We start from the raw sequence: 24,597 nt of genomic DNA on the forward strand, positions 1-24,597 counted from the left end.
ATGGGACGGGTCCTTCAGCTACACGTAAACGACGTTTAGAATCACTGAAAATGGAGATCTTTTAAAACTCCTTTTTTGTGTTTACGTGTGGACGAGGAATACAGAGTTCATCAGGCAAGTCAAAGGTATGTGCCTTTTTTCACGTCACGCTGTGCGCACGTTATTGTTTACATGAGATGAATTGCAAATAGAGACAAAATACTGTTACTGTTAATCTGACTATCTTCAGGTTTTACACGCTTACATACACACAGTTACTCTCCCTCCATTAGAAAGGCAGAGGCGTCACGGTGTGATTATTGTACGTGTAGTTGTTTTTTTTTCCTGTGTAATAATATTCAACATTGCTATCAATACATTTTTCAAAAAATGTCTCTATGTGCAAAATGGGTTTAAAAACAAAAACAGCTGTGGGATCCTGTTTGTCCGTGATTTGAACCGAGGGAACAAATCATGGCAGGATCAGCCTGATGTTATTTGTATCTCACTGTAACTTTACTGTATAAAGAGCTAATATCTCCACCCCCTAGGGGGCGGGCCCCACACTTTGGGAAGCTCTGCTCTAAAATATGTGAAACATATGTCAGATGTATCCCTCATGATATCAAGTCATCTTGAGTCACAAACAACATTCCTGTAAGAAGGTACAAGCCGCAATCAGTTTTTGGTAGTGACTTTTATATAGCCTTTATTTACGCAGTTAAAAAAAAAATCTCGTTGACATTAAAAATGTCTTTTTAAAGAATAATCTGGGCAAGAGGACAGCAGACATTGCAACAAATATAATAATAGTTCTGTAAACATATTTAAAGTGGACAAAAAGGACCGGATTGGTTATAATGTAAGTACAATAACATAGAGTTACAAAGGTACTTGAAAAACAGGTAATTTATATATAACCCATTTGTAAACCCTGATTACCGAAGTCCACCGAATACCAACATAAGTAAAGATATTACACATATAACAAACACACGGAAACATATGACATCAGTTTTTGGCAGGCGTCACTATAGGCAGAACTTTGTGCCATCAGAAACTGAACTTCTGTCCATAGGATCACTTTTTGGCACAACACCGGGTTAGTGCGTTTTATTTGTTGTACTGTCTCTTTAAGAGACCCGGAAATGATTTCCTGTGTGTGGTAACTGGTCGTGGGTTCCAGACAGCTTAACCTCCCCCCGGTAATGACATCCCATCCCGTGATTTTGGCTTTCCGGAGCAGTGTAAGGTGCTGGCGACACCGGGCTCTTCTCAGAGTGGCTCTGGAGGCCTCAGACGTCCGCTGCAGGCGCCGGTACTCTACACATAGTCGCGGCGGTGTCTCCAGTATGGAGGAGATACTATCGAGGGTCGTTGCACCTTTACCTTCCTACGAAACGAGGGACAAATCCCCGCCCCCACCCGAAACTAACAGCCTGGAGTTCATGTACTTCTACAAAAGTCTCGATAAGGAAGATAAACTTTGTTTCCTAACGAAGCTATCACAAGACTTCGGGGTGGACCACAAAAGTGTTTCGGAGCTCGCACTGAAGCTACTGGACACTCAATTACGGGACTTGGCGACCATTTTGCTAGCTGAAGACAGACTCCGGTACACCTTGACTCCCCGTTATAAACAGCTGTTCAGTCATATAAGCAGAGTCGAGGGGGGAGTGAAGTTTCTTGTGGATCTGCGAGCGGATGTGCTCGAAATAATCTCGTCCAAAGCTAGCGACAGCCCGCACATCAGGGTAATATTCGTTCACATTTCTACGGGTGCTCGCTTGACTCGAGCTCAAGAAATACCTTTCGCGTTTATGTGTTTGACATTGCCAATATAGAGACACTGCATGTGACATAACCTGACAGCATCCAACGGTAGCTACAGTATAGCCGCCTGCACACTGCAGCCTGTGCGCTGCCCCCCCGGTTCATATTTCATCACGGGTTCAGTGCACCTTTGCCCCAGTTAACTCCCCCTTACTAACCATGTGATTAACGAGTCCTTTTTGATTCCTTCTTAGTGTATGATTGTTTAACATATTGATTAGACGGGGGCTTGTTTGGGACAAAAACACTGTCAAGCTCAATTTCAGAGCTTTCTTCAGACTTCCTGCGTGTTCTGGATGGACAGCTCAGCTGATCAGAGCTGTCTTCCACTGTTGTTGGAAATCTCTCGTGTTTAAAAAAGACTATCAAATGTTTTAATTCTATAGCTGAATAAGAACTTCTCTGCCGTAGCTACAAAGGGAAAGAACTGAATATTAATCAGGCATGTAATGAATATTTTGAATGCATCCTTTGAAGACAGTTAAAACGGACTTTAAAGAAAAGGCGGCGGAAAGAAACCCTTAAAGATCCCATTACACCGATCCCATGTTCTTTGCCCACTTATAATGGTACATTTCTGGCAGCGCATTTAACCATAAAGGCAGTCTCACAGGCCTCATCATTCAGGCGTCAATATAATCACACCTTTCAGTTCACACTAGGGTGTAACAGTGCTTATGCACGCTGTAAGTGGTAACAGTGGAATATTTTTAAGTGGGTTTGTCAGCGTGTAGTTCGTGCACTTAGTTTGAGAGTACAGATATTAACACTGTAGAGGTATTCACATCTAAAGCCCCATATTTGATACTAATAGCAATAATAAAATTACCACAAGTGGTTTGATTCTGATATCTGTTCTGTCATTCAGTGTAATGTGCTAGAAAGTCTATCAACTGAACCTTAGTGCTATGTAAACAAATAAAGCAGTTGTGATTTTTTTAACTTACATTTTTTAGAATATTTACATTGTCAGAGTAACATATTCTTCATGATTTTTCCACAGTTACAACATCGGCTTTATCTTTTTCTTATTGTCTGGTCAGGTGTGGAAAAAGTAAAGATGGAAATTCTGATTACCAAGAAACTGAAACTAGAGAATGTTTGACATTTGTGATGACATTTTTATTTCAAACTACAACAATAATCGTATTTAAACATAGAAAATATCAACTTGATCAAAGAGCTTACACATGCTGCTGAACTAAACATAACAGAAACATAAAAAATGATTTTGTTAGTTACAAGTACTGGTAATTGCATACATGCATTGTTTATGTGGCAGTTCCTGCAACTGCAGTATGTTTACAGGATGACTTTTCTGTTGGTTTCATGTCAGCCTCTGACTTGCGTTCCCTTATGCCTGCTGGATCTCAATGTTGGACCCAGACTGATTAGATGTGAAAGTGGAGTTATAAATAACCCACTGGTGTTATGTAAGCATGCTATCATGCTCAAACTGCGTAAACCATGGATTTCATTTACAGGATTCCAAAGACAGAATGTCACATAAGTTTGTGCTCATTTTAAACTTGATGCCAGCAGCAGATTCCAAAACGTTGGGTCAGGCATACGTCTTCAATGAAGAAAGATATTGTCTTGAAGTAAACCTGCATATATCATTCAGCAGTAATGGTATAGATGTAGACCAGTGCCTGCCTATACAATCAGATAAAATTTCAGACCGCAGGCATGCATTTAACTTTAGTCTGTGTTAAACAAGCTCAGGCACAGCGTTTTTCTTTCCTGAGTTTGAACTGGTTTTTGTAGTCAGCCATCACAATTAATTGATAGTTTGCAACCCTATTTTTATTTGTTATATTCAGGTTTTGTACCAAACATGATGAAATCCGCAAATTCTTTGCAATTTTATGTTGAGAAAGGTTATTCTAAAATAGCTGAATTGTTTGCCTGTGCAGTCATTCGCAAAGTGGTAAACCTCTCCACATTTTCACTTATGAAAGACGGTCTCTCCGGGACACCTTTTTAATCCAATCATGTTCCAACAGGTGCTTTTCTTCCTTTAAGATACAGCGTAGCAGTGCTCTCAACTCCAAGTCTTTGAAGGCGCACAAGGTGCTATTTTAAAGAACTCTAGATGGGAATGAAAGTACTGGCACTTTGTGAGTGTACTTCACTATATTTATTAAAGGGCTAAAAGACGGATGCCTTTCAGTAATAAGCCATCACGCTGAGGTACTTTCTTTCACTTCTACTTTTTCTTTATTAAGCATTGCACGTCTTTCCAGCCTTTATATAAGTTCCACTTTTTCTTTTATAAGTTTGGCTTGCTGGCATCAAGCTCAGAATGAGCAAATCTTTCTCAGTCTCAACATTTGATAAAACCTCATTAACATCTCTGTTTAGTTTTGTGTTAAAAACCTACATTTTTCTTTATGCTCATGAAAATGATTTCCCCCCCGATTCTCCAACATACTACATAAAAAGGAAGCTGCTGATCTGTAAAATTCTTGTGCTGAAATATGTGAATCAAAATTAGAAAACCACAATCAAAAGCTATTATAGTTCAACTAAAATGTCTTTTTCTGGTATCATAAGCAGCTATTTTATGAAAGCCTACTTTAGTCATCTTCAGCTTCTACGTTTTGCTTTGGAAAGCACTGAAAGTGCATATGCCTTTGACCTTGCAATCATGTGTTTTCATGTGTTAAGTGCTACTGGCTGATATGTTTTTTAAAGACCCCGATTGCACCGTTCCTGCTCTAACGTGGTTCAGATGTGCTTAATCTCAATAACCCAGGACCACTGAGAGCCTGTGTAGCTTAAAAAGGTCTGTTGCCAACAGAGTACCGACTTCTTCTCAGCACTGTATCTGGTCTTGTTGGTGCCTCGTAATCTTTGCTTGTTGTTACCGCCTGCATTGATTGAGCTAAAAAATGAGAAAAGGTCACAGCCTACGTGAAGCTTTTTGTACCTGCGTTGAAGGTATGTGCATACCAAGGGAGACCTTGCAATCAGAATATGGTAATGACTGTAGAACTACAGTACAGCATACAAGGCTTGGGTACATTCACTTTTTAAATGTACCCAAGACCGAGTCGCTGTGTTTCTCTTTCATTTAGATTAGTTGGATTTGCATATTGATTTTTGATGTTCCCTCTCACCTTTTTGCTTCAGGCCCTTTCATTTGTGTTGCCCCAAACTGCAACTGGAAGATGTTAGGACCAGTCATGGGAACAACGGCGTTACAAGTAATGGCGTTACTTTTTGCAGTAACGAGTAATCTAACTAATTACTGTTCCTATCGTTACAACGCCGTTACCGTTACTAACAAGAAAATGCGGTCGTGTTACTATTTTTCAACAAGCAGACGGGTGAAGCTGTGTTCAGCTTACTGCATCTTATATCAGCTGCAGGAAGTAGCTGTAAGTAATCTGGGCGCTGCAGCTTTAAGCAGCTTCGCGCTCCCGCGGACGGTGATCACTTTCTGCTCGACCATCACTTTTTGGCACAACACCTGGAGCTCAGGGGGCAAAACAATTGCATGAGTGCTGCTGTTTGACTGAGGAAGAATAAAGTAGTCGTGGTAAGCCAATCACATGGCCACTTAAAGACAAGGCAACAAGGTGCCTCTCGAGACCTCTCTGCTTATGAGCAACAAATAAAAAAACAAAACAAAAAACAGCCCTTTGGTGTTGGTGGAAAAATGCACCATGTCGACCAATCAAGAAATGATATGGAAACATGACGTTTGGTTGTTTAGGAAGAGGCAGAAGTTTTAGGAGTGACAGTGAGAGAGAGAGAGAGAGAGAGCGAGTTTTGAGATGTGAGAGATTTGTGACGTTTAGCGTGTTTGGAGTGTGTAGTTAGTGTGTTGTCTTGTGTAGTTAGTGTGTAGTGTTGTGGATAGTTTTGTGTTGTGTGTCAGAACAATGAGGCGACTGCTGTCTCCAGGAAGAAACTGGAGTGACACACCTGCTGCTGTCAGACCTGCAGGTATCAGGCTGTGATGTTTCCTTTATAGTGGACAGAAATTATGTTTTTGGAGTGGCACAAACAATTTGTGGCATCTTATTGAAAAAGGAATAAAAGGTAAATGGCTGCAAATAACATTGTTATTTGCAAAACTTGTACATAGGTTGTACATAGATTTTAAAATTGACAATTTATATTTGCATTTAAAGTTATGAAATATGATTCATTAAACATGTTTGTGGTTGTTACAGTAAAAAATCCACCTTTTCTACTCGGATTTTATGTTTTTTGTCTGATTTTTAGATCAATACAGTCTGTCAAAATGAAAACATGACTGTAAATTCAGACACGTGAGGTTGTGCTGAAAACAATGATAAACAAGGCAAAGGAAATAGTTTTTAAAGGTGAAATGTGGAGGGAAAATCAAACGTAGTGAAAAATGGCCAATTATACCCTGGAGCCCAGGGGGTTAAACGTTTTTTTTAAAGTAACGTAATAGTTAATTTTCAAGTAATTAATGACTTTTTCAAAGTAACTTGCCCAACACTGGTTAGGACATGTCAAGGATATCGTGTTAGTTGGCTCCCTGGGGGTGCACGTGTCAGCGGGACTATTTTTTCCCCTTCAACGCACAAGCTTACAAATGGCACGCGCCCTGCTGGAGCAAAGGTACTGGCAGGCTCTGACTGACCTTTGAAACACTTGGACAGTCAGTGGTCATCTGGCCTTGTGCAGGCAGCTCATGCTGGCTCACTGTATAGTCACAAAATAACTCCAGCTCGAGGTAGAGAGGCTGCTTGTAGCAGAGGCTGTATCACCTTACAGCATCCGCGCTCGGCTGCATTGATACGGCTCCGGTGTCAAAAGTGTCGCTTCATTTTCTTTTTAATGGGTTGCAGGATTTTCTTTTTTACCCCTTCCCTTTCTTTCTGCCATCCCTCTCTCCCTCTCTCCTAACTCGAGGCCTTGAGTGATGCACTCTTCCATTTCTAAAGACTCCATCTTCTGCTGGGTCAATGGAATACACATCCCAGTTTGACCTCTCTTTTGTGTGGGTGAAAATTGGCCGCCCAAGCCAGCGGCTGCTATTCCCTCACGGCGTTGTTGATGTGCGTATCAGCTATCGTAGATTATTTCCCTTCTGGCAGCTTGTGAAGTCTGAGGAACACATATATACTATGAAATAAGTCGAAATTGAAGTTTTGCTAAAATTGTATTTCAGGGTTACTTTTGATTTGCTCTTTGCTCAACAGAATCTTCTAGTCTGAAACTTCTCAACCGTACAGCTGAATAATGCGGGGCATGATGCTTATATGTGGGGATGAATTTCAAATGCTGTTAGCTTTGGATTCGATCGCTGCTCGTGGAGAATTTCAGCCACTGGCTTTTACACCGTGACTGTAGTTGTGCTTGTTTGTATTAGCTTTTATTATGATTGACAAGCTGGCATTAAAGTAAGCCTGAAGAGAAGCCATCCTATGAAACAGCCAATATAAGCTCTATTTATGTGCCTGAGTGTGTGCACCTTGTGAGCTTGTTTGTGTGTTTGCAAGAGATTTGCTTTAAATGAAGTCTGACCTTTGTTGGAGGACAGGCCTGCTTTCAAATGGCAAGTTGCTTATTGAAGTGGCCCTTCTACGCTTATTGCAAGCTCGAACAAATCACTATTCATAATGTGAAAACATTCAAACTGTATACCGACGCCCAAAGGAGCACACATCCAGGCACAGTGTCCAAGATGTGGCCATGAATTGTTCATCGCCACAGACAAACTTCAGCTGCTGCGCTGCTCTACTTTGTGAGTTCCTAATAAAACAGGTCACAGGGTTGTAAAGCCTGTATTTATCCAGTTCTTAATAGGAATAGAAAAGACAGTATTTTATTTTCCACTTCCAGCTTTTCACTGCAACAGTGAAATGACATTTAGTTAGTGCTTGCATTACTCAATATTGTGGATGACCTTCTTTTTCTTGTACTATATTTACTTGACAGAGCAGCTGCTGAGCTGCTCTCTGAAACAGAAAGAATGTGGCGAATGTTTCAATTATCAGCTGGATGTGGCTGTTACAGCTAAACGCTCCCCTTTTTCTCCCACAGGACCTGAATGGTGCGCTGAAGAGCTTGCTGTCTGAGTGGTTCTCTGTAGGTCTGCTGCGACTCGAGAGAATCACCTGGCAGTCCCCCTGCGAGATCCTGCAGAAGATCAGCCAGTAAGGGCATCACTGCGACCCAGTGTTGTTCCTCATCTTTAACTGTAGAATCGCATCGCAGGCTGTTTTTTCTTCTTCCCTGAAGCACATTAGACAGCACAGTTTTAAAAATGACTGTTTACTTAACCCCTCCTCTGTAACCATAGGGACAGCGGGCTTGTCCACGTGTTTAAATGAACTTCATGAGCATTTAAACACGTGGACAGGGCTGCTGTAGCATGACAGAGGGAGGTAAAAACACACACATGCACCTGCTTGCACACACAAGTTTGAAGTACTTGTTGGGAGAAGGTGCTACAGCTGATTAATGTATTTAAAGCAGCCCAACTAGCTGTGCATTTCTCTCTTTTATCTTTACCTAAAGATTCAGCTACAGGTTTTGGAAATGATTAGTATTAGAATATAACTGTAGCTTTACTCCAGGCTCTAGGGGGAGTCATTTCACTTCCTATTCCCACTGTACAGAAATCAGGTGCACTTTAGAAGGCGGGTAAACAAGGTAGCAGGTGAGACAGTCCTCAAAATATTGCAGTGAAATTAGCTAAATGGTAAATGGCCTGTATTTATACAGCGCTTTACTAGTCCCTAAGGACCCCAAAGCGCTTTACATATCCAGTCATCCACCCATTCACACACATTCACACACTGGTGATGGCAGCTACATTGTAGCCACAGCCACACTGGGGCACACTGACAGAGGCGAGGCTGCCGGACACTGGCGCCACCGGGCCCTCTGACCACCACCAGTAGGCAACAGGTGAAGTGTCTTGCCCAAGGACACAACGACCGAGACTGTCCAAGCCGGGGCTCGAACCAGCAACCTTCTGACTACAAGGCGAACTCCCAACTCTTGAGCCACGATCGCAACATAGTTTATATAGAATAGAATAGAATTCAACTTTATTGTCATTGCACATGCACAGGTACAGGGCAACGAAATGCAGTTTGCATCCATCCAGAAGTGCTTTAGTGATATAGATATATTACAATATATATTAGCAATAATATAGATATGTGAGTATATTACAGAAATGGGTCTATTATGTTATAATGTACACGGTATGAGGTATGTTGTGAATATTCTATAACTATAAGTTATAGAATATAACTTATAGTTATATTCTATGTGGGCTGTAGTGAGTACAAGCTATGTACAGGATATGAACAGGATATAAATATGAAAAACTATACAGAATATGAAATAAATAACTTTACAGAATCTGAGATATACAGTTATACAGAAATGGGAACTATGCAAGTTGTAAACAGTTGTAGGATTAAAAATTATCGAATGTACAGAATGATTATTTACACAGAGCTATACAGTAGTGCAGTTAAGATAAGTGAGATATAATTCCTACAGAGGCTATATAAAGTGCTAGTGGTTGTGAGTGGTGGTTCAGTCCATGTTATTATTGTGTTTGAGGGTACAGTTGTCCATTGTGGGGGTGTGTATGTTCAGTCCATGAGTTTAACGTGGGTCAGATGTCAGGAGGCAGAGTTCAGGAGTCTGACAGCTGTGGGGAAGAAGCTGTTCCGGTACCTGGTGGTCTTAGTCCGGAGGCTCCTGTGGCGCCTCCCAGAGGGCAGGAGGGTGAAGAGTCCATGTGATGGGTGACTGGGGTCTTTGATGATTTTCCCAGCCCTTTTCAGACACCGCTTCCTGTAGATGTCTTTTATGGCAGGAAGTGGTGCTCCGGCGATGCGCTGGGCAGTTTTCACGACCCTCTGCAACGCCTTCCGGTCCGAGGCAGAGCAGTTCCCGTACCAGACTGTTATACAGTTGGTCAGGATGCTCTCGATGGTGCAACGATGGAAGTTCGATATAATCAACGATATACTCTAATATAATATAAATAGGAGCCCTATTAAGCGCCCCATGTGAAGCTATTGCTATAAAGATCTTTCACAGCAGCCAGTTTGATGTAAAAGTTTGCAAACACAAATGTTAGTAATCACTTTGATTAAAACTTTGTAACGCCTGTATTTAGCTTTATATTAATTTGGCTATTTTATGTTAGAATAGCAGAAAAAGAAGGTCTTTTGCAAACCGTTGCAATTAAAAACGTAATATTTGAAATTGAGTAACACAACACTTTTATCTTTGAATGAAAAATGAGGAAAATGTCATTCAAAGCTAACTGGCTCGACGCAGCTAATCAGACCCACTTGTGGTGGTTCTTTGAGCCGCCCGAATGAGACGCCGCTTTTGTCGACCTCCGTCTGAGCTGAAGGATCCTGTGCTGCAAAAAGGACACTGAGTTTTTTTAAGCTGCTGTGATTATTTAAGCTGGAGGCGTGTAACTAATAACATTTCATATCGGTAACCAAGGACTTTGGAGCTAACCATGAGCCTGCCTTCTCCCAGGTATGAGGCAGTGCACCCTGTAAGAAACTGGACCGACCTGAAGCGCAGAGTGGGACCGTACCGACGCTGCTATGCCTTCACCCATGCTGCCATGCCGGGAGAGCCCTTGGTTGTACTCCACGTGGCTCTGACTGAAGACATCTCTGATAACATACAGGTTAGACTCAGTAGCCGGAGGCTGCTGTAACGGTTTGTGTCCCTTTATTAAAGCGTAGAAGACAGTTACACGTCTGGGATTTACTGTGTCGGTCCTCCTGTCACGTGACCAGTATGAAGAAACATCAAGAAAAATCCAAGAATATTTCACAGTGTAAAATTGTGCAATGATTTCCACAGTTCTGCCCCAGCGGCTCTCAAATAGTTGTAGTGAAACTTGCCCTGACAGCAGCTCAGCAGCTAAGAACACTGAAAATGGGTTTACAGCTGCATGAGTAGTGCAGGATTTGTCTTCCTTACTCCAGCCTAAAGAAAAAATGATCTTCTCTCTTTCTTTTTTCTCAGAGTATTGTTCGTGAGTTTGCCACCCTGGACTCAGACGAAGACGTGAATAAGATCAATTCAGCTATCTTCTACTCGATCTCTTCAACACAAGCTGGCCTGCAAGGGGTGGAACTGGGCAATGTCCTCATCAAGAGGGTGGTGCGTGAATTGCAGGTAAGCGAATGTGGGCTGCAGGTGCTTATTAGGGGTGCAACGATACTCGTATCGATATTGAACCGTTCGATACAGAGCTTTCGGTTCGGTACGCATATGTATCGAACAATACAACATTTGTAATTTATTTTTATCAACTTTCCTTCTGACGATGCTGTCTGTGTGGAGCACTCAGTGGATCTGCGCTCGACAGTGCAGCCTAGGCAGAGTAGTCGAACGCAGATTCACTGAGCGCAGCGCAAGCTAGCGAGACAGAAGCTAAGCTCGTTGCAACATAGCAAACTGAACCTCCCCCACCCTCATTCAGATCTGGCCTTTGGAACTATTTTGGTTTTCATGTGACGTATGACCCTGAAGGTAAGCGAGTCATGGACTAAAGTAAAACAGTATGTTGGATGTGCCATGCAATGCTCAATTACATGGGTGGGAGCTAGTGTGTTAGCGCAGTTAGCTCGTTAACGTGTTGGCCGTCCAGCCCCACGCACGGGGCGATCGGCGGTAGCTCGTTAACGGAGATTTGCCGTGTTGTGGCGTTAACGTCATTTCAGATTAACGCTGACAGCACTAGTGGGAACAAAATTAATATGACTGCACATTTACGCCGACATCATCCTAGTGCAAAGACAAGTGGAAGCAGACAAAAACAACAAGCACGCATGCTACAAACTTTACCCGAGTCATTTAGACAGCCGTTAGCACAGGATTCTCCTTATGGGGACCTGATATGTTTAATATGCTGCTGAGAATATAGCCCAGAAGAAGCGTATAGTAGAGCTTTTATTTTGGAAAGAGACGTTTCTCTGTAATAAACTCTCTTTTCCAAAGATGAGGGATTTCTCCATCAGATTAATTTTTTTATTACTTTGTTGTTTCAGCAACATTAAATTTAAAAACTGTACTTTTGAGTTAAAATATATATTTATAATTTTAATAAATGACAAATTAAAAAGGCATGAAAATTTCTTTTTGTATCGAAAAAATATCGAACCGTGACACCAAAGTATCGAACCGAACCGTGAATTTTGTGTATCGTTGCACCCCTAGTGCTTATATACAACAAACAATCACATTTTCACATTTTTAGCCTGACAGAGTTTACCTTGGCTCAGTTGCAGCTACTAGAACTTGAATTGTCTTTGAGGATATGATCGAATTATTTGGAAATGCCTCAGTGTTCCCGTTGATGGGATGAGAGCAAAACATTTTTGGTTAATTCTGCTAATTAAATTGCCGGTACCTGTTTAAAATACCGATGACATTCCAGATAAGTGTCAATGAAAGAGATGCAGCAAGGAAGGTTAAGTAAACATGTGTTATCTAAATATAACCAGGATGTAGCGAGGCACATCAGTGACGCTTCTCAACCTTTCCATTACAGCTAGATAATAACGCCTTATCGTGAACGCACACATAGCACAGAGCTCCTCCCTTTCTTCAGGTGTTGTCCAGCTGACCTACTTTCTTACATTTAGCATCCTTTTTTTTATTCTTAGTGCTGAATCATAAATCTCCCACTTGCAATAGCGCCTGAATGCATGTATACATAAAGAGAGAAGTACTCAGCTGACAGGCAGTACTAACATCTCATCCATCCCTCTCAATAAGCACAGAAGAGCTCTTTGTGTTGGACCGCTCTAGCTCGCACTTGTTAAACGATTGGAACACTGAATGGAAGATCAAAAGCTTCTCTCATCAACAGCTGGGAAATAGCTTTTCATAGCGTATCCTCATAAAAAAAGAAAATCAGGTTTAAAGTGTTTTCATTTTATTTATCCATACAAAGTGACTGTTTTGATGTCTGCAAGTGGTTTGCTTATTGTCATTGTTATTAATGGAAGCATACGGTTGAGTGAGCAGCGCAGATATGGTTTTGTGTTTTCTGCGTCGGCAGTAAGGCTTTGGGTGTCGCACGTCACCGATGTTACATTGCATTGTTTTGTAGAAGCCTTAAAGATGCGGATTCTGCATTCGTGAAGGCGTGTAAGAGAAATGAGACTTTAATAAAGTAAAGAAACAAAAGAAACGAAAGAAACAGGAACTGGAACAAAATAAATAACGGTACATCACAGACTCTTTCACTTCCTCTGACTTGTGCTGTTATAGCTCTTCCAGCCTCCTAATGCAGATTTCTGTCTCCTTTCTATCTGCAAAGAGAAAGTAGCTTAACAGTTGTGAGACACCTGTCTCTGTCCTTTCATCTCCTCTTGACCACTTTTCCTGCTGCTATTAGTTATAAATGTCTACCTGGAAGTGCTGGTCTGACTATTTGCACGCATGCATACGAGCAGATATGCAGGCCTTCAGGTCAGGAGGTGGTTTTTTGGTCTTCACAGGGTTGTGCACACGAAAGTTGATTAGCAAAATGATACTGCTTATTGACCTTCTACTGTAAATACGGGAGCTGAGATGGTGGCTGTGTGGTCTGTGTGGGGGCTTTTTTGACTCAGCACCCACCCTGGCAGTCGGATACAGTCCCTCCTCCTGGAGGAAAAATCTAAACTTGACACGCTGAAGGATGTCCAGCCACTGTGGCAGAAGTGTAAGTGAAAGTGGTCTGAACGGGACTCACACTAAGCAATCTTAAAGATCTTGAGCTTTGGAATCGTTCCAGAGCAACGAAGCAACGTTGAAGAAGAGAGCTGGCAGTTTAAATGAGGAAATAACTGCTTGTATGTTTATAGCAGTGAACTACTATAGATGTATACATCTTTGCCTGCCTGTATACTCTATTAAACATACTGAACAATAACAGATCAAGCATTATTAGAAAGAACAGGTGGAAGTTAGCAGGTGGGTGTGAACTAGGGCTGGGCGATATATCGAGTTTTTTAAAAATATCGATATATTTTCATACGAGATATAAGATGTGACAATATCGTTTATATCGATATAGTCTATGTTACGTTGTGGAGCCGCAGGTTTGCCTCTCTTTCGTCCACTTTTGTCTCTACGCAACGTTACTCGGCCTCGCCTCTCCTTCACTGAACACAACTCCCCCTCCCCCATAGCTTCACCTGCAGGCAATGACAAGATGAAAGCGGAAAATCTCCGTTAGCGAGTTACCGCGGATCGCCCCGTGCGTGGGGCTGGACGGCGTCAACGTGTTAGCGAGCTAACCGCGCTAACGACATGCAGCCCGAAGGGGCTGCACGGCCTAAAATCCTTTCATTTTCTCAAAACTCGACAGTGCGCCTTATGTATGAATTCTGGTTGTGCTTACTGACCGCGAACCGATTTTATGTGGTGCACAGCGCTCAGCAATCTGTCAAAAAATGTTTTAATATGACTTTGCTAAGCTAAGGAGCTGCACCGCTTGATGGAGCCGCCTCGCGGAGTGATACGTACTGTGCTTCAACGTAATATTACCGTACTGTGTGTGTATAAGGACCACAAACGGCTCCTGTTCAGAGACGTGGTGCAGCTGTGAAATCTGTCTCTTTGTTATTGTGCTCAGCGTCTATTAGTTTACATTTTGACTGCACAATTGTGAGCTTTTTGTTATGCACAAAAACAACATTGTTTTCTTTTATTTATGGACCATGATTATTTAATAAATGCTGATAATTTATTTATGAGTAATTTCTTCATGTACATCTACGCTGTATGTAAAGAAAATGCCCGTGTGACATCTGGGACACAGTGTGACTAAGAACTCTCTTTTTGTTCTTAACTTATGGCTTTTTAAAAAAAAATATTGAGATATATATCTTATATCGCCATGCAGCTAAAAAATATCGAGATATGAATTTTGGGTCATATCGCCCAGCCCTAGTGTGAACTGTAACAGACAACAGATCAGACAGAGCGAAAAAAGTTCCAAATTATTTCTAAATCCATAGTTACAGTGACACTAGTTACAGTGTCACTGTAACTAGTTATCTCATAACTGTTCGATATAACGATATATATAAAAACGTCTATCGTTTGTTTCGTGGTGTCACAAAATAAACTGTTTATGGTAATATTTTTTCATGGTTTTGATGGTGACTGTAGTGGCTATATTCATTTATTAAAGTTCTCTCTTTCTCTTATATTTAATATAACCACACTGCGGACAGACAAGCGCCTGATTTTATGCGTTGTCGTTAGCAACAACGACGGTAACACCATCGCGTATCCGCTTGTTTATTTTCCACATAAACCTTTCACAATAAAGCTCAAGATCCTGTTGAGACTTTTCAAAATAAACTGAATCCCATGAACGAGTATGCAGAGTGTTTACGGATGAGAAGCAAAAAAAGGGCCTCAGGTGCTAAAAAATAAACCTTAGACTCAAACGTTAGAACAGGCTTTTCCCCCAGCAGGCCGTGTAATAAATACTCACAAAGAAAACGGCGGCTGTTACAACTTATGTCTAAAAATATATCGTTTCATCCATCCATCCTTCCGCTTATCCTTGTCAGGGTCGTGGGTGGCACAATTGGCTAATTATGCTATTTATCTTGCTGTTTAATAATGTATACAGCAAGAATTATAATTAACTAAGTAAAATTTAATATCAGTACATACATACTGCCCTCCTGAGCTAATTTAAGCTTTTAGCTCTAGCTGTCTTTAGCTTTAGGGATTTTATTTATCATCATGATAATATCAACTGCTTCATATACCAAATACTTTATAAACTAAGTCTCTACAAAATGTATTTAAAAGTGATTTAAAAGAAGGCACAGATTCAGCACTCCTTATCTCCTCAGGCAGGTCATGAAAAAGCTGAGTAGCCCTGGTGGCAAAAGCACGGTTGGATTTAAGCCGCTGCCTTAAAACAGCCAGAAAAGCTCTAACTGAGGAGTTGAAAGCTGCAGACGGGCTCTTATGGGGTTAATATTTCTGCCACGTAGCTCGGGGCCAGACCTAGATGTGTTTTAGAAGTGCAAAGCAAAATCTCAAAATGAATTCTGAAAACTTACGGAGGGCCGGCGGAGAGAAGCCCGAGTGAGGGTTTGTCAGGTCGTCTCCTAAAACTAGGAGGAGTCTTTACTCTGGTGTATTGAAATTTTTGCTTCATGGCAGAAAAGAGGGAGAAAAACCACAAACGTGTGTTTGCCTGTTCAGGGCAGAGCGTGAAAGCACTGGTTTCATCTGCACGTGGTTCCTCGACCAGAGTCGGTGTTTCCAACATGCTATAAAAGGCTTTAACATAGAATGATATTTCAGGGAGGCAGAATGTATTCTTCTGTTTGGTTCAAGAAATCTTCTGGACAGTTTTCCATGAATGGGAATCGTACCCGTGACCCTGACGAGTGACTGCAGTGCTTTACTTCAAAGCCAGCTGTGGCAGAGGTTTCTCAGCTTGGCTTCTTTAGCGTTTGTAAAGGTGAAGAGAGGAGCGGCGTAGCACAGAGGGAGCACTCTGATGACTGATAGATGACAGAGGGGAAAAGAAAAGGTCACCGTGGTGATTTAAGGTAAAGAGGACGCCCTGCTTGTCTTTGTAGATTGGACCCTGGCGCGTAGTTCTGGCACCGCTCCATCCTTTCTTCTATATTCTATCCTCCCAGTTTCTTTTTCCTCCTTTCTTACTGTTTCTGTCCTGATTCGGGTACCTTCCTGTTCTGTAAACACTGCCCACTCCTAACAGGCAGTAGTTAAAAGTAGAGGTTAGAATAAGGAAGTGCAAAGAAGTACAAAGGCAGCAGGACGCTGAGAGTGAGAAGGTTGGCTTTTAGTGTAAAAGGGGCCGAGGGGGTCGAGATCAAGGGAGGAATAGAAACAATGTTGCAGAACAAGGCACACAGACAGCGACGTGTCCCTCCAGGGTTTGTCTGACACTTTCATCGGCAGCCTTTCACTTCTCTGCCTGCCACATTTGCTCCGTCACTTATCAACCTAGACGCCGAAGCGCGAAGATGGGCCGGGGAGGGGAGGGGAGGGGGAGCGTTTTTGTGAAAGTAGAGAGGTAGTGGGGTGGAAGAGGACTTGTGAGATGGGTGAGTGGGTGGGTGACTGGTTCGTGTGTGGGCAGACAACAGGAGGCAGAGACATGCGGGGGCGGCTGTTGAAAGAAAAGGACAGGTATTAAAGGTGCAAGGGACAGAGGATAAGAGGGAGGTAAGGACAGAGAGGGTCATCCATCTCCATCAGGAGGGCAGGATCATGAAGCAGAGGAGCTGATTTGCAGTGCTGTCCCTCTCTGAGGAGCTAAAGGCCCGAGCAGCTGCCTGGGAACAAACATTTCTTTTGGTGGGTGTTTTGATGCTGAGGTGAGTGTTCATCACTCCTTTTTCCACTGCTGTAAAACTGGTGACCTTTACATTGTAGTAAAGATAAGATCTGTGCTGCCTCGTACGTGGTCTCTCTGTTTCCTCTTTGCATCCCCAGTTTGGATTTTCAAATGATCTTTTTTCTTCTTTCCGCCTGTTTGGAAAAGTTGAGGCTATTTTACGGCTTTTACTGCATTAATGCACATGATTGTACATACTGTAAAAACAGTGCTGCAGCCTGAAATGCACAGGCCTTTTTGAATGAATGAAATTCGACTGGATGTAAATAGGTCATGGGTATAACTCTGTGCCTCTCTTCTGCCTTCCAGAGCGAGTTCCCTGTCATGGCCCAGTTCTCCAGCCTGTCACCCATTCCAGGCTTCTCCGCTTGGCTTCAAGGCCTGCTCAGCCAGTGCAGGAAGGAGGGCCGTGCATTTGATCTGCTCTCTGAGGAAGAGTGGAAGGAGATACAACATGCCACCGATTCGACCCCGGGGACCCCGACCGTGGATTCCCTTCGCAAGCTCCTCAGCTCTAACGAGTGGATGCGTTCAGAGAGACTGTGCGGAGTCCTGGAGCCTGTTCTGATGCGTCTGTGCGCCTGGTACCTGTACGGGGAGAAGCGGCGCGGCTATGCTCTCAATCCAGTGGCTAACTTCCACCTGCAAAATGGCGCTACAATGTGGCGGCTCAACTGGCGTGCCGACACCAGCCCCAGGGGTGTGGCCAACTCCTGCGGCATCATGGTGAACTATCGTTACTTCCTGAACGAGACGTCTAAAAACAGCGCGCGTTACCTTCAGAATAAGGTCATCGCAGCGTCAGATCAGGTGCTCGGCTTCGTGTCCCAGTTTCAGAAGGCCAGCAAACTGTGATTAAGCGATGGGGACACGCCCACCCGTTCTGTTGTTCTGCTGTTTCGATCGATTATATATTTGTGAGAATTTCATTTAAATCCGTCCTCGATACTTGGCGTGTTTAATAAATGTTCAAAGACCAGCAGCTCCAGAAGAACCGCTGAGCGGATGTTAGTCGATATTATGTTTTGAATTGAAATGAGAGCATTTCTCACGTGACGTAACTCTCGCCATCTGCTGTTTGCCTCATTAGATTTCTGGCCAAAGCTGTTTGATATTGTGTAAGTGATTCCCAGGACAGACTGCAGCTAATGAAGCACGAGGCATCCATCACTGCTGTAACATGTTCTTGGATAAGACTCTGTGTAAAGTGCGAGCAACGAGGGAGCGCAGCTACTGGAATAAATGATGTTTGGATTCTTTCTTTTGGCTGAACTGTTGTGTTGCAAATATGTCAAAGGATGGGGTAGAAATAGAGTTTGTCTCTTATTCTTCTTGCGCTTGGGTTTATCTACACCTGCTGCTTATTCCCACTAAAGCTCAACACACAACGACATGAAATCACAGACTGGAAATATTATTTCACATTAAATAACACTAAAAAAATTAGATTTGTTTTGCGCGTTTGTTACAACTGCTTATATTTTCCAGTTGACTGTGCTCGCTTTAACCCAGTGGGCTGGACCCTCCTGGTAGCTCCATTCAGGTGATTTTTGGGGATAATTTAGCCCACGCCTACACACACACACACACACACACACACAATTACATATGACCAGCGTCTCCGGAGAACCATCGCTGATGTTCTAAGTGCTCTGTACAGGTGCCAAGCAGGGCTCATATCAGCCCACACCCCATTGTTGTGAAATAATATATCACAGTAAGTTGACTGTGAAATTACATTTTATCTCTCCAAGGAGCCAAACTTTCTTTTCATTTTTTTCACACTCTTCCTCCTCCAGCCCCCACCCCACCCTATTCTCTCTTTGTGCCGCTCTGTGTCCTAGAAACTAATGGAGTGAGAAATAAAGTTAAAGTAAATGGCTAGATTGATGGTGTTCGGTTGTGGGGGGGGGGGCTGGGGGGGATAAGGAAGCATAAAAAGGACAGTTGTTTAAGGGATGCCCTTGAGACACAGTGTCTCTGGAGGTATTTGTGGCAGTAGCAGACGCATACGTCTCTGTGTACAGATGTGCGTGGGGACCATCCCTCTGTCTCCCAATAGAGGAAATAGTGGTTGTTGCCACGGAAACAACAGCAACATACTCCACACCTGACACTGGAAGCTAAGGGTTTTTTTGAGTCACCTTTGCCCAGGAGTGGCCAATGGCACTGTGCACGCAGCAGTCCAAGTCCACTAGCTTTTAATTACGAACTTTATAAATGATGTCTTACAGTAATGACTTTTTAAAAGTAGTCAGTCAGGTATTTCCCCTTGGAGTAAGAGGACAAATTGCTCATGTGGCGAGCAGCTACAGCTCTGAAACCTGATTTGCGCACACGCCGGGTTGCCTCTAAATGAAATGATACAAACCTCGTCAGTGGAGGATGTTTCGAGGACGAGTCGGTTCACGCTGCGAGTCTATCTGAAGGCTTCTAATTGTTTGAAGAGGAGACGAGACGGTGGGGTTAAAACAACAGCTAATAGATATCACAGTAAAGCCCTAAAAGCGTATTACTTGCATCAAGATAATTATTTTTGTTTGACACATTTTCTGACAGCGTATGTTTAATTATTACAACTGTAAGTGTGGACTAATCTGCATGCATGCTTTACCCCAACAGATCCTGGGAGAGAACTGCATCAAAATGAATGAAAACTCTGGTTTCAGATTGTTGATATTAGAGTTTTACACAAAGGATTCTGGGTAGACTTTCTTTTAAGGTTAACGGGTTGTGCTTGCACTGGGATTATGAGGCTTTCACCATACTTTTCAACCACTCAAAGCGCATTTACCCATTCCCACAGACGTCTTTTGGTGTCTTTACGTGCAGGCTGGAGGATCCCAGGATCAAACGAGTGACCTTCTGATAAGCGGAGACTCTTGCTCCTGGGTAAAGCTACAGCCTTACTCCAAAAACCCCAAACTGCAGGTAACAACCAGCCAAAAAAATCAATGTTTTGCAAAAGTGCCAGGTTCTTGGGAATAAAATGTTCTATGAATGAAGCTATGAACAACATAAGCACACTCAGTCTGTAAAAACAGAATAAAACATTTTAAAAATTGGTTGATGTAACTCCACTGAAGTGAAGATTCCTGGCTCAAACAAAGCGTCTGTTTAGACAAAGTGCTGGAACAAAATGTCCAGCAAAGTGTTTATTTTGAAAAATTTCTTTCTGCTCCTGTTCCATGTTGTGGAGGCGACGTTCCAAAATCCCCACAAAAAACATTTTGTCTCTTAGTGTTTGACCTCAAAGTTAAGTAAACTGCAAAAAGGAAGCAAAGATTCGACTTTTCTTGTGCTCGCTTGTTTAGTTCTTGTGCGGCAGTCAAAATAAGTCAAATTAAACGCGATTTACTAAACATGTCATTGCAACAAAGTCAGAGAATGATGATGATGATGGGGTGAAGATCTGGCAGTAAAATTCCAGGTTAGAACTTTTTGAAGCCAAATGTAGCTCCGAGTATTCAGGTCACTGATGCGCTGTGTGCTCAGACCAGTCTTGATATTTGTCTAATCAGATTGCAGTTTTGTCACATTTCCAGCCCCTGCGCATGTTGATAATGGATTCACAGCCCAGTTCAATATTGCGCTGCTCCGTTGTCTGACACATCTTAGAGCCAATACCCCCCCCCCTCCAAAAAAAAACCCAGCAGAGAACCTAATTACGATTGATTACAAAACTGTCTGCTGTGGAAAGTCATGCCTCATCTAAAAATAATTCAGTAATTCAGAAGCTCCTTTTATTTTTTCATCCCTAGATGTGAAGTGTGCGTGTGCGCGCGCACGGCAGTGGGGCATTTCATTTCTTGTTCCTCGTTCGGAGGAAATTGCCTTACAAATGAAGCTAATCCATTTTTTACACATCACAGTGACCAGGAAAGTCCGAGAGTGGCGGCTGTGGTATTTTCACGTTTTAATTCATTCTGATAAGGCCTGAGATTTAAAAGCCTTTTGTCCTTCTCTGTACAGGGAGTTAAAAGGGACAGCAGAGGAAATAAGTGCTGGGGCGTAGCACTTTTAAACTCTGATATGTTGCACTTTATTATAAATACATCAGAAAGCGTAAAACTAAATAGCAGCTTATGATTTTGAAAGGGTGCTAATCAGCATCTCCAGAACATCATCAAAACACTGCGTTGCGTCTCTCTCCTCCTCGAATGCTCTCGTGTCATTTCTTTTCACTGAAGTGCTCGATTAATTAAATGTTATGGACTATAGAGTATAAACATTGGCGCACAGCACGAACGAATCCATTCCAACTTGGTGCGGCCCAATATTTGTTGTGCTTTCTGTGCCACAGTGGAAAACACACAAAGATGCCAAGTAAGATTCAATCCACCAGTGACTCCCTCAAAGGTAATTACAGCAGAGAAAATGCTATGAAAGAGAAGAAAATGCAAAAGTCATTATTTTTTGAAACACAAACACGATGAAATTCGTTTAACCTTCCGCTCGGCAGCCATTACGTTCCCGGGAACCACTGAAATTTTGGTCCAAACGGATGAACTCGAGTGCTGATAAACAGCTGTAACCAGTAAAACCTACTACACCCGAACCTTTGCTGTGACACATTACAGGCTGACTTTATCAAGCATTAAACACTCAAAAACTCATCCAAGCTGCTGCCTCGTGCCTGCGTGATGTGTTTACACCTGCTTTGATTGACAGTCACACAGCAGCAGCTTTCCTAATGTCATCGGATTTCACTCAGTTTTGATCACCTTTTTCAAAATGGGATGTTTAAAACCTGCAATAAGAACACTGTTTAAAGAGCACCGGCTTTGTGCTCATGCAGCACTTCATTGTTCGTAGCATCACCCCGCTGAGACTGTTGGCACAGACAGCTGTTTATTTACCCTAAAAAAGGATTTTTTCCGTGCTTTTGAAGTTTATCTGCTCACTTTGAAAGATGTATCCTCTGGAATTTTGTACCGTTTTATTGCAACACTCACTCGTGACATTTGAGAGAAATCAATGCATCTCGCTTTTTGGGCTCGAGTCGCTTTTTATGATGAAGGCTTTTGCACACATGCTGTAAATGTCATTGTGCGGTCCATTCGCTGCTGCGTTTTCAGGTATGTGATGATGTGAGGGAAAGTGGGATTTTCAGTTGATACTGAACTGGCTTCACCTGCAGGCCACTGACTTTCCCGTGTATGTGTTGAAGTGTGTGTGGATGGGAGGGAGGGTTCATCCAAGTGTGTTAATCCATTCTTCCTGGTTGCTGTCCCTGGCCCTCCTTCATGCTTCTCACCTCACATCATCACCATTCTCTTCCTTCCCCACCCCCTGGTAACCCGACCCTGCACCCACAGCCCATCCAATCCCTTGGTCCGTCTTCAAAGGACTTCACGGTTTTACGAGCAATCGGGACACACGCGTGCACGCACCGCCATCGTGTGCGTGGCCACACACTCCTGCGGCACACACGGTGCCTTTCGAATCTGCCAGTATTTTGCAAGCTGGAGCCTTTAGAGGGCAGCAGAGTTTCACTTGGAGTGAATTTGCTTCTGGTTTGAACCGTGCTGCTCTGATGTGTTGGCCAAACGCCTTCATTCCCTCCTTTTAGAATTTACCGTAGCCTCTCTCTTTCATATCAAGTTCTTCCTTTCCTCTCTTTCTCTCACTTCTTCTCCTTTTGCTTTAAATTCAAACCAACCACTGCTTCTCTGCTCCGGTTGTGGAGTGAATTGGAGATTGACAGATATGCTATATCTGGTTATAAGCTGTAATTAAAACTAATTTGCCTTGCTGATGGCATTTTCCACCACCCTTCATTCAAACTAATTAGTTAGCATTAGTTGACCTGACGTCTTGTATCAGATTGAGTTATTGAATGAAAAGGCGGTAAACACGCAGAGGTAGCGGTGGCATCCCCCGAGGGTGAAGCCACTTTATGCCCTGAACCTGATGCCAGACAGATTGAAATGTGACGCACTCACATGCACGTGCAAACCTCAAAGAGACATCAGCAAGGTGCCTCGTTGACTCAAAGATATAACGAAGCAGACTCGATAAACAATACGTTAATACGCATGCATATAGCACACATGTACACACGAGGCTCTGTTACCGAGTTCGTTGATCGTTCACTGTCTGAAGGCTCGCTCACCTCGAGCTCATCTCCCGCTTTCCTTTTCCCCTCAGTGCTGGGGCCACCTGGAAAAACCTGGAAACACCTTTCTGTCTCTCACGCTGCTAATTTAAATTGCCTCTCACTGTGCATGAGTGAAATTCCCCAAACTTTTGACAGTTGTGACGCAAACCAGATGTTAAGAAATTTAATGAAACCAGATGTCCTGAATATTTTATCTGCCCTCACCAGTCTTTCAGCAATGTTTAAGTACTGACAAAGCAAAATCTGAGCAACTGAGGAAGACGTAACTGTCAGTAGCAACAACTGCACTGTTCATAATTCTTCTATTTTTGGACTCTGACACTGTGTCCAACACTATTTTCAATCTAACTACATGATGGATGTGAATGCTTGACCAAAGTTCAAACTTTCAGCTTTAATCTGAGAGGTTGAACTGAAATTTTTCATTAAAGGAATTAACAGGAAATCTTACTTCCCAGTTTTAAGAGCCTAAAATACAACTGAACAGTCCAGTCGAACGCTGCTGTGTGGACACGTGTGGCCTTTTGCTCTTTGTTTCTACATATTAGAAACGTGTAAAAACCTGGACTATTTTAAATGGACCTCTTTGTTTTTGTGAAAACACAAAAAGTAGTGGAGGAACCTCTCAATGCAAGGCCATTCTTTCACTTAAGAAACTAATCAAATCCATCAGAAAGACAGCGAGAACATCACACTCTCATCAAAATCATTGAAAAATATTTTAGCACATTTTTAGGTGAGCTCAGCAAAGTTAGAAGGAAGGATGGCCACCAACAGTGCTGGACAATCACAGCATCCCCAAGGTTAGAAAAAGAAGAAGCATGGACTGGAATAGCTCGTGATCCAAACCATAAAACAAAAAAGAGACAGAGGCAGAGCAGTGTGATCTACGAGCACGCACGGTTCCCAGTGGCACTGGGTCACTGGTGTTTATTATTGATGGTGTTGCAGAAGAGAGGAGCCAGATGTATTTGTGTACAGACCTACATGTGTCATTTCTGCTCAGATTAAGGATAACGGGTCTTCGGTGTACTGTTAAGGGTTCAGTATTGAGGAGGAGAGTAAAAACAACCATGGTCCAGAAGAGCTTGGTCAAACAATTGATTTTAATGACCACACGCAGCGTGGGGAGATGTACATGCAAAACATCAGCTGTAGATCTCCACCCAAAAACACTCTTCAGATTGCTCTTGATTCATCAGGGTTAACGCCCCCTCATACGTCATCAGATACAATACATGCATGCGTCAAATCAAAACCACAGTGACTTTTAACACAG

The 24,597-nt window shown here is 42.6% G+C and overlaps 1 protein-coding gene across 1 annotated transcript; it reads left to right on the top strand.

Annotated features, from left to right (window-relative positions):
• The first annotated feature begins 860 nt into the window (after positions 1-860).
• Positions 861-18,458, top strand: mlycd (malonyl-CoA decarboxylase). The gene is made up of 5 exons (XM_026176712.1): positions 861-1,733; positions 7,843-7,955; positions 10,324-10,480; positions 10,825-10,977; positions 17,507-18,458. The coding sequence occupies exons 1-5, from the start codon at positions 1,188-1,190 to the stop codon at positions 18,050-18,052; spliced, it is 1,515 nt and encodes a 504-aa protein (XP_026032497.1). The 5' UTR covers positions 861-1,187; the 3' UTR covers positions 18,053-18,458.
• Positions 18,459-24,597: the final 6,139 nt, after the last annotated feature.

The sequence above is a fragment of the Astatotilapia calliptera genome, chromosome 7 (genome assembly GCF_900246225.1).
Source record: "Astatotilapia calliptera chromosome 7, fAstCal1.2, whole genome shotgun sequence".
Taxonomy (NCBI): Eukaryota; Metazoa; Chordata; class Actinopteri; order Cichliformes; family Cichlidae; genus Astatotilapia; species Astatotilapia calliptera.

What these genes read in the sequence shown, in the direction of transcription:
- mlycd (XM_026176712.1), top strand. Translation starts at nt 1,188, where the DNA reads ATGACATCCCATCCCGTGATTTTGGCTTTCCGGAGCAGTGTAAGGTGC. An exon ending in ATCCTGCAGAAGATCAGCCA is followed by an intron (nt 7,956 to 10,323) that starts GTAAGGGCATCA and finishes GCCTTCTCCCAG; the next exon opens with GTATGAGGCAGTGCACCCTG. An exon ending in ACATCTCTGATAACATACAG is followed by an intron (nt 10,481 to 10,824) that starts GTTAGACTCAGT and finishes CTTTTTTCTCAG; the next exon opens with AGTATTGTTCGTGAGTTTGC.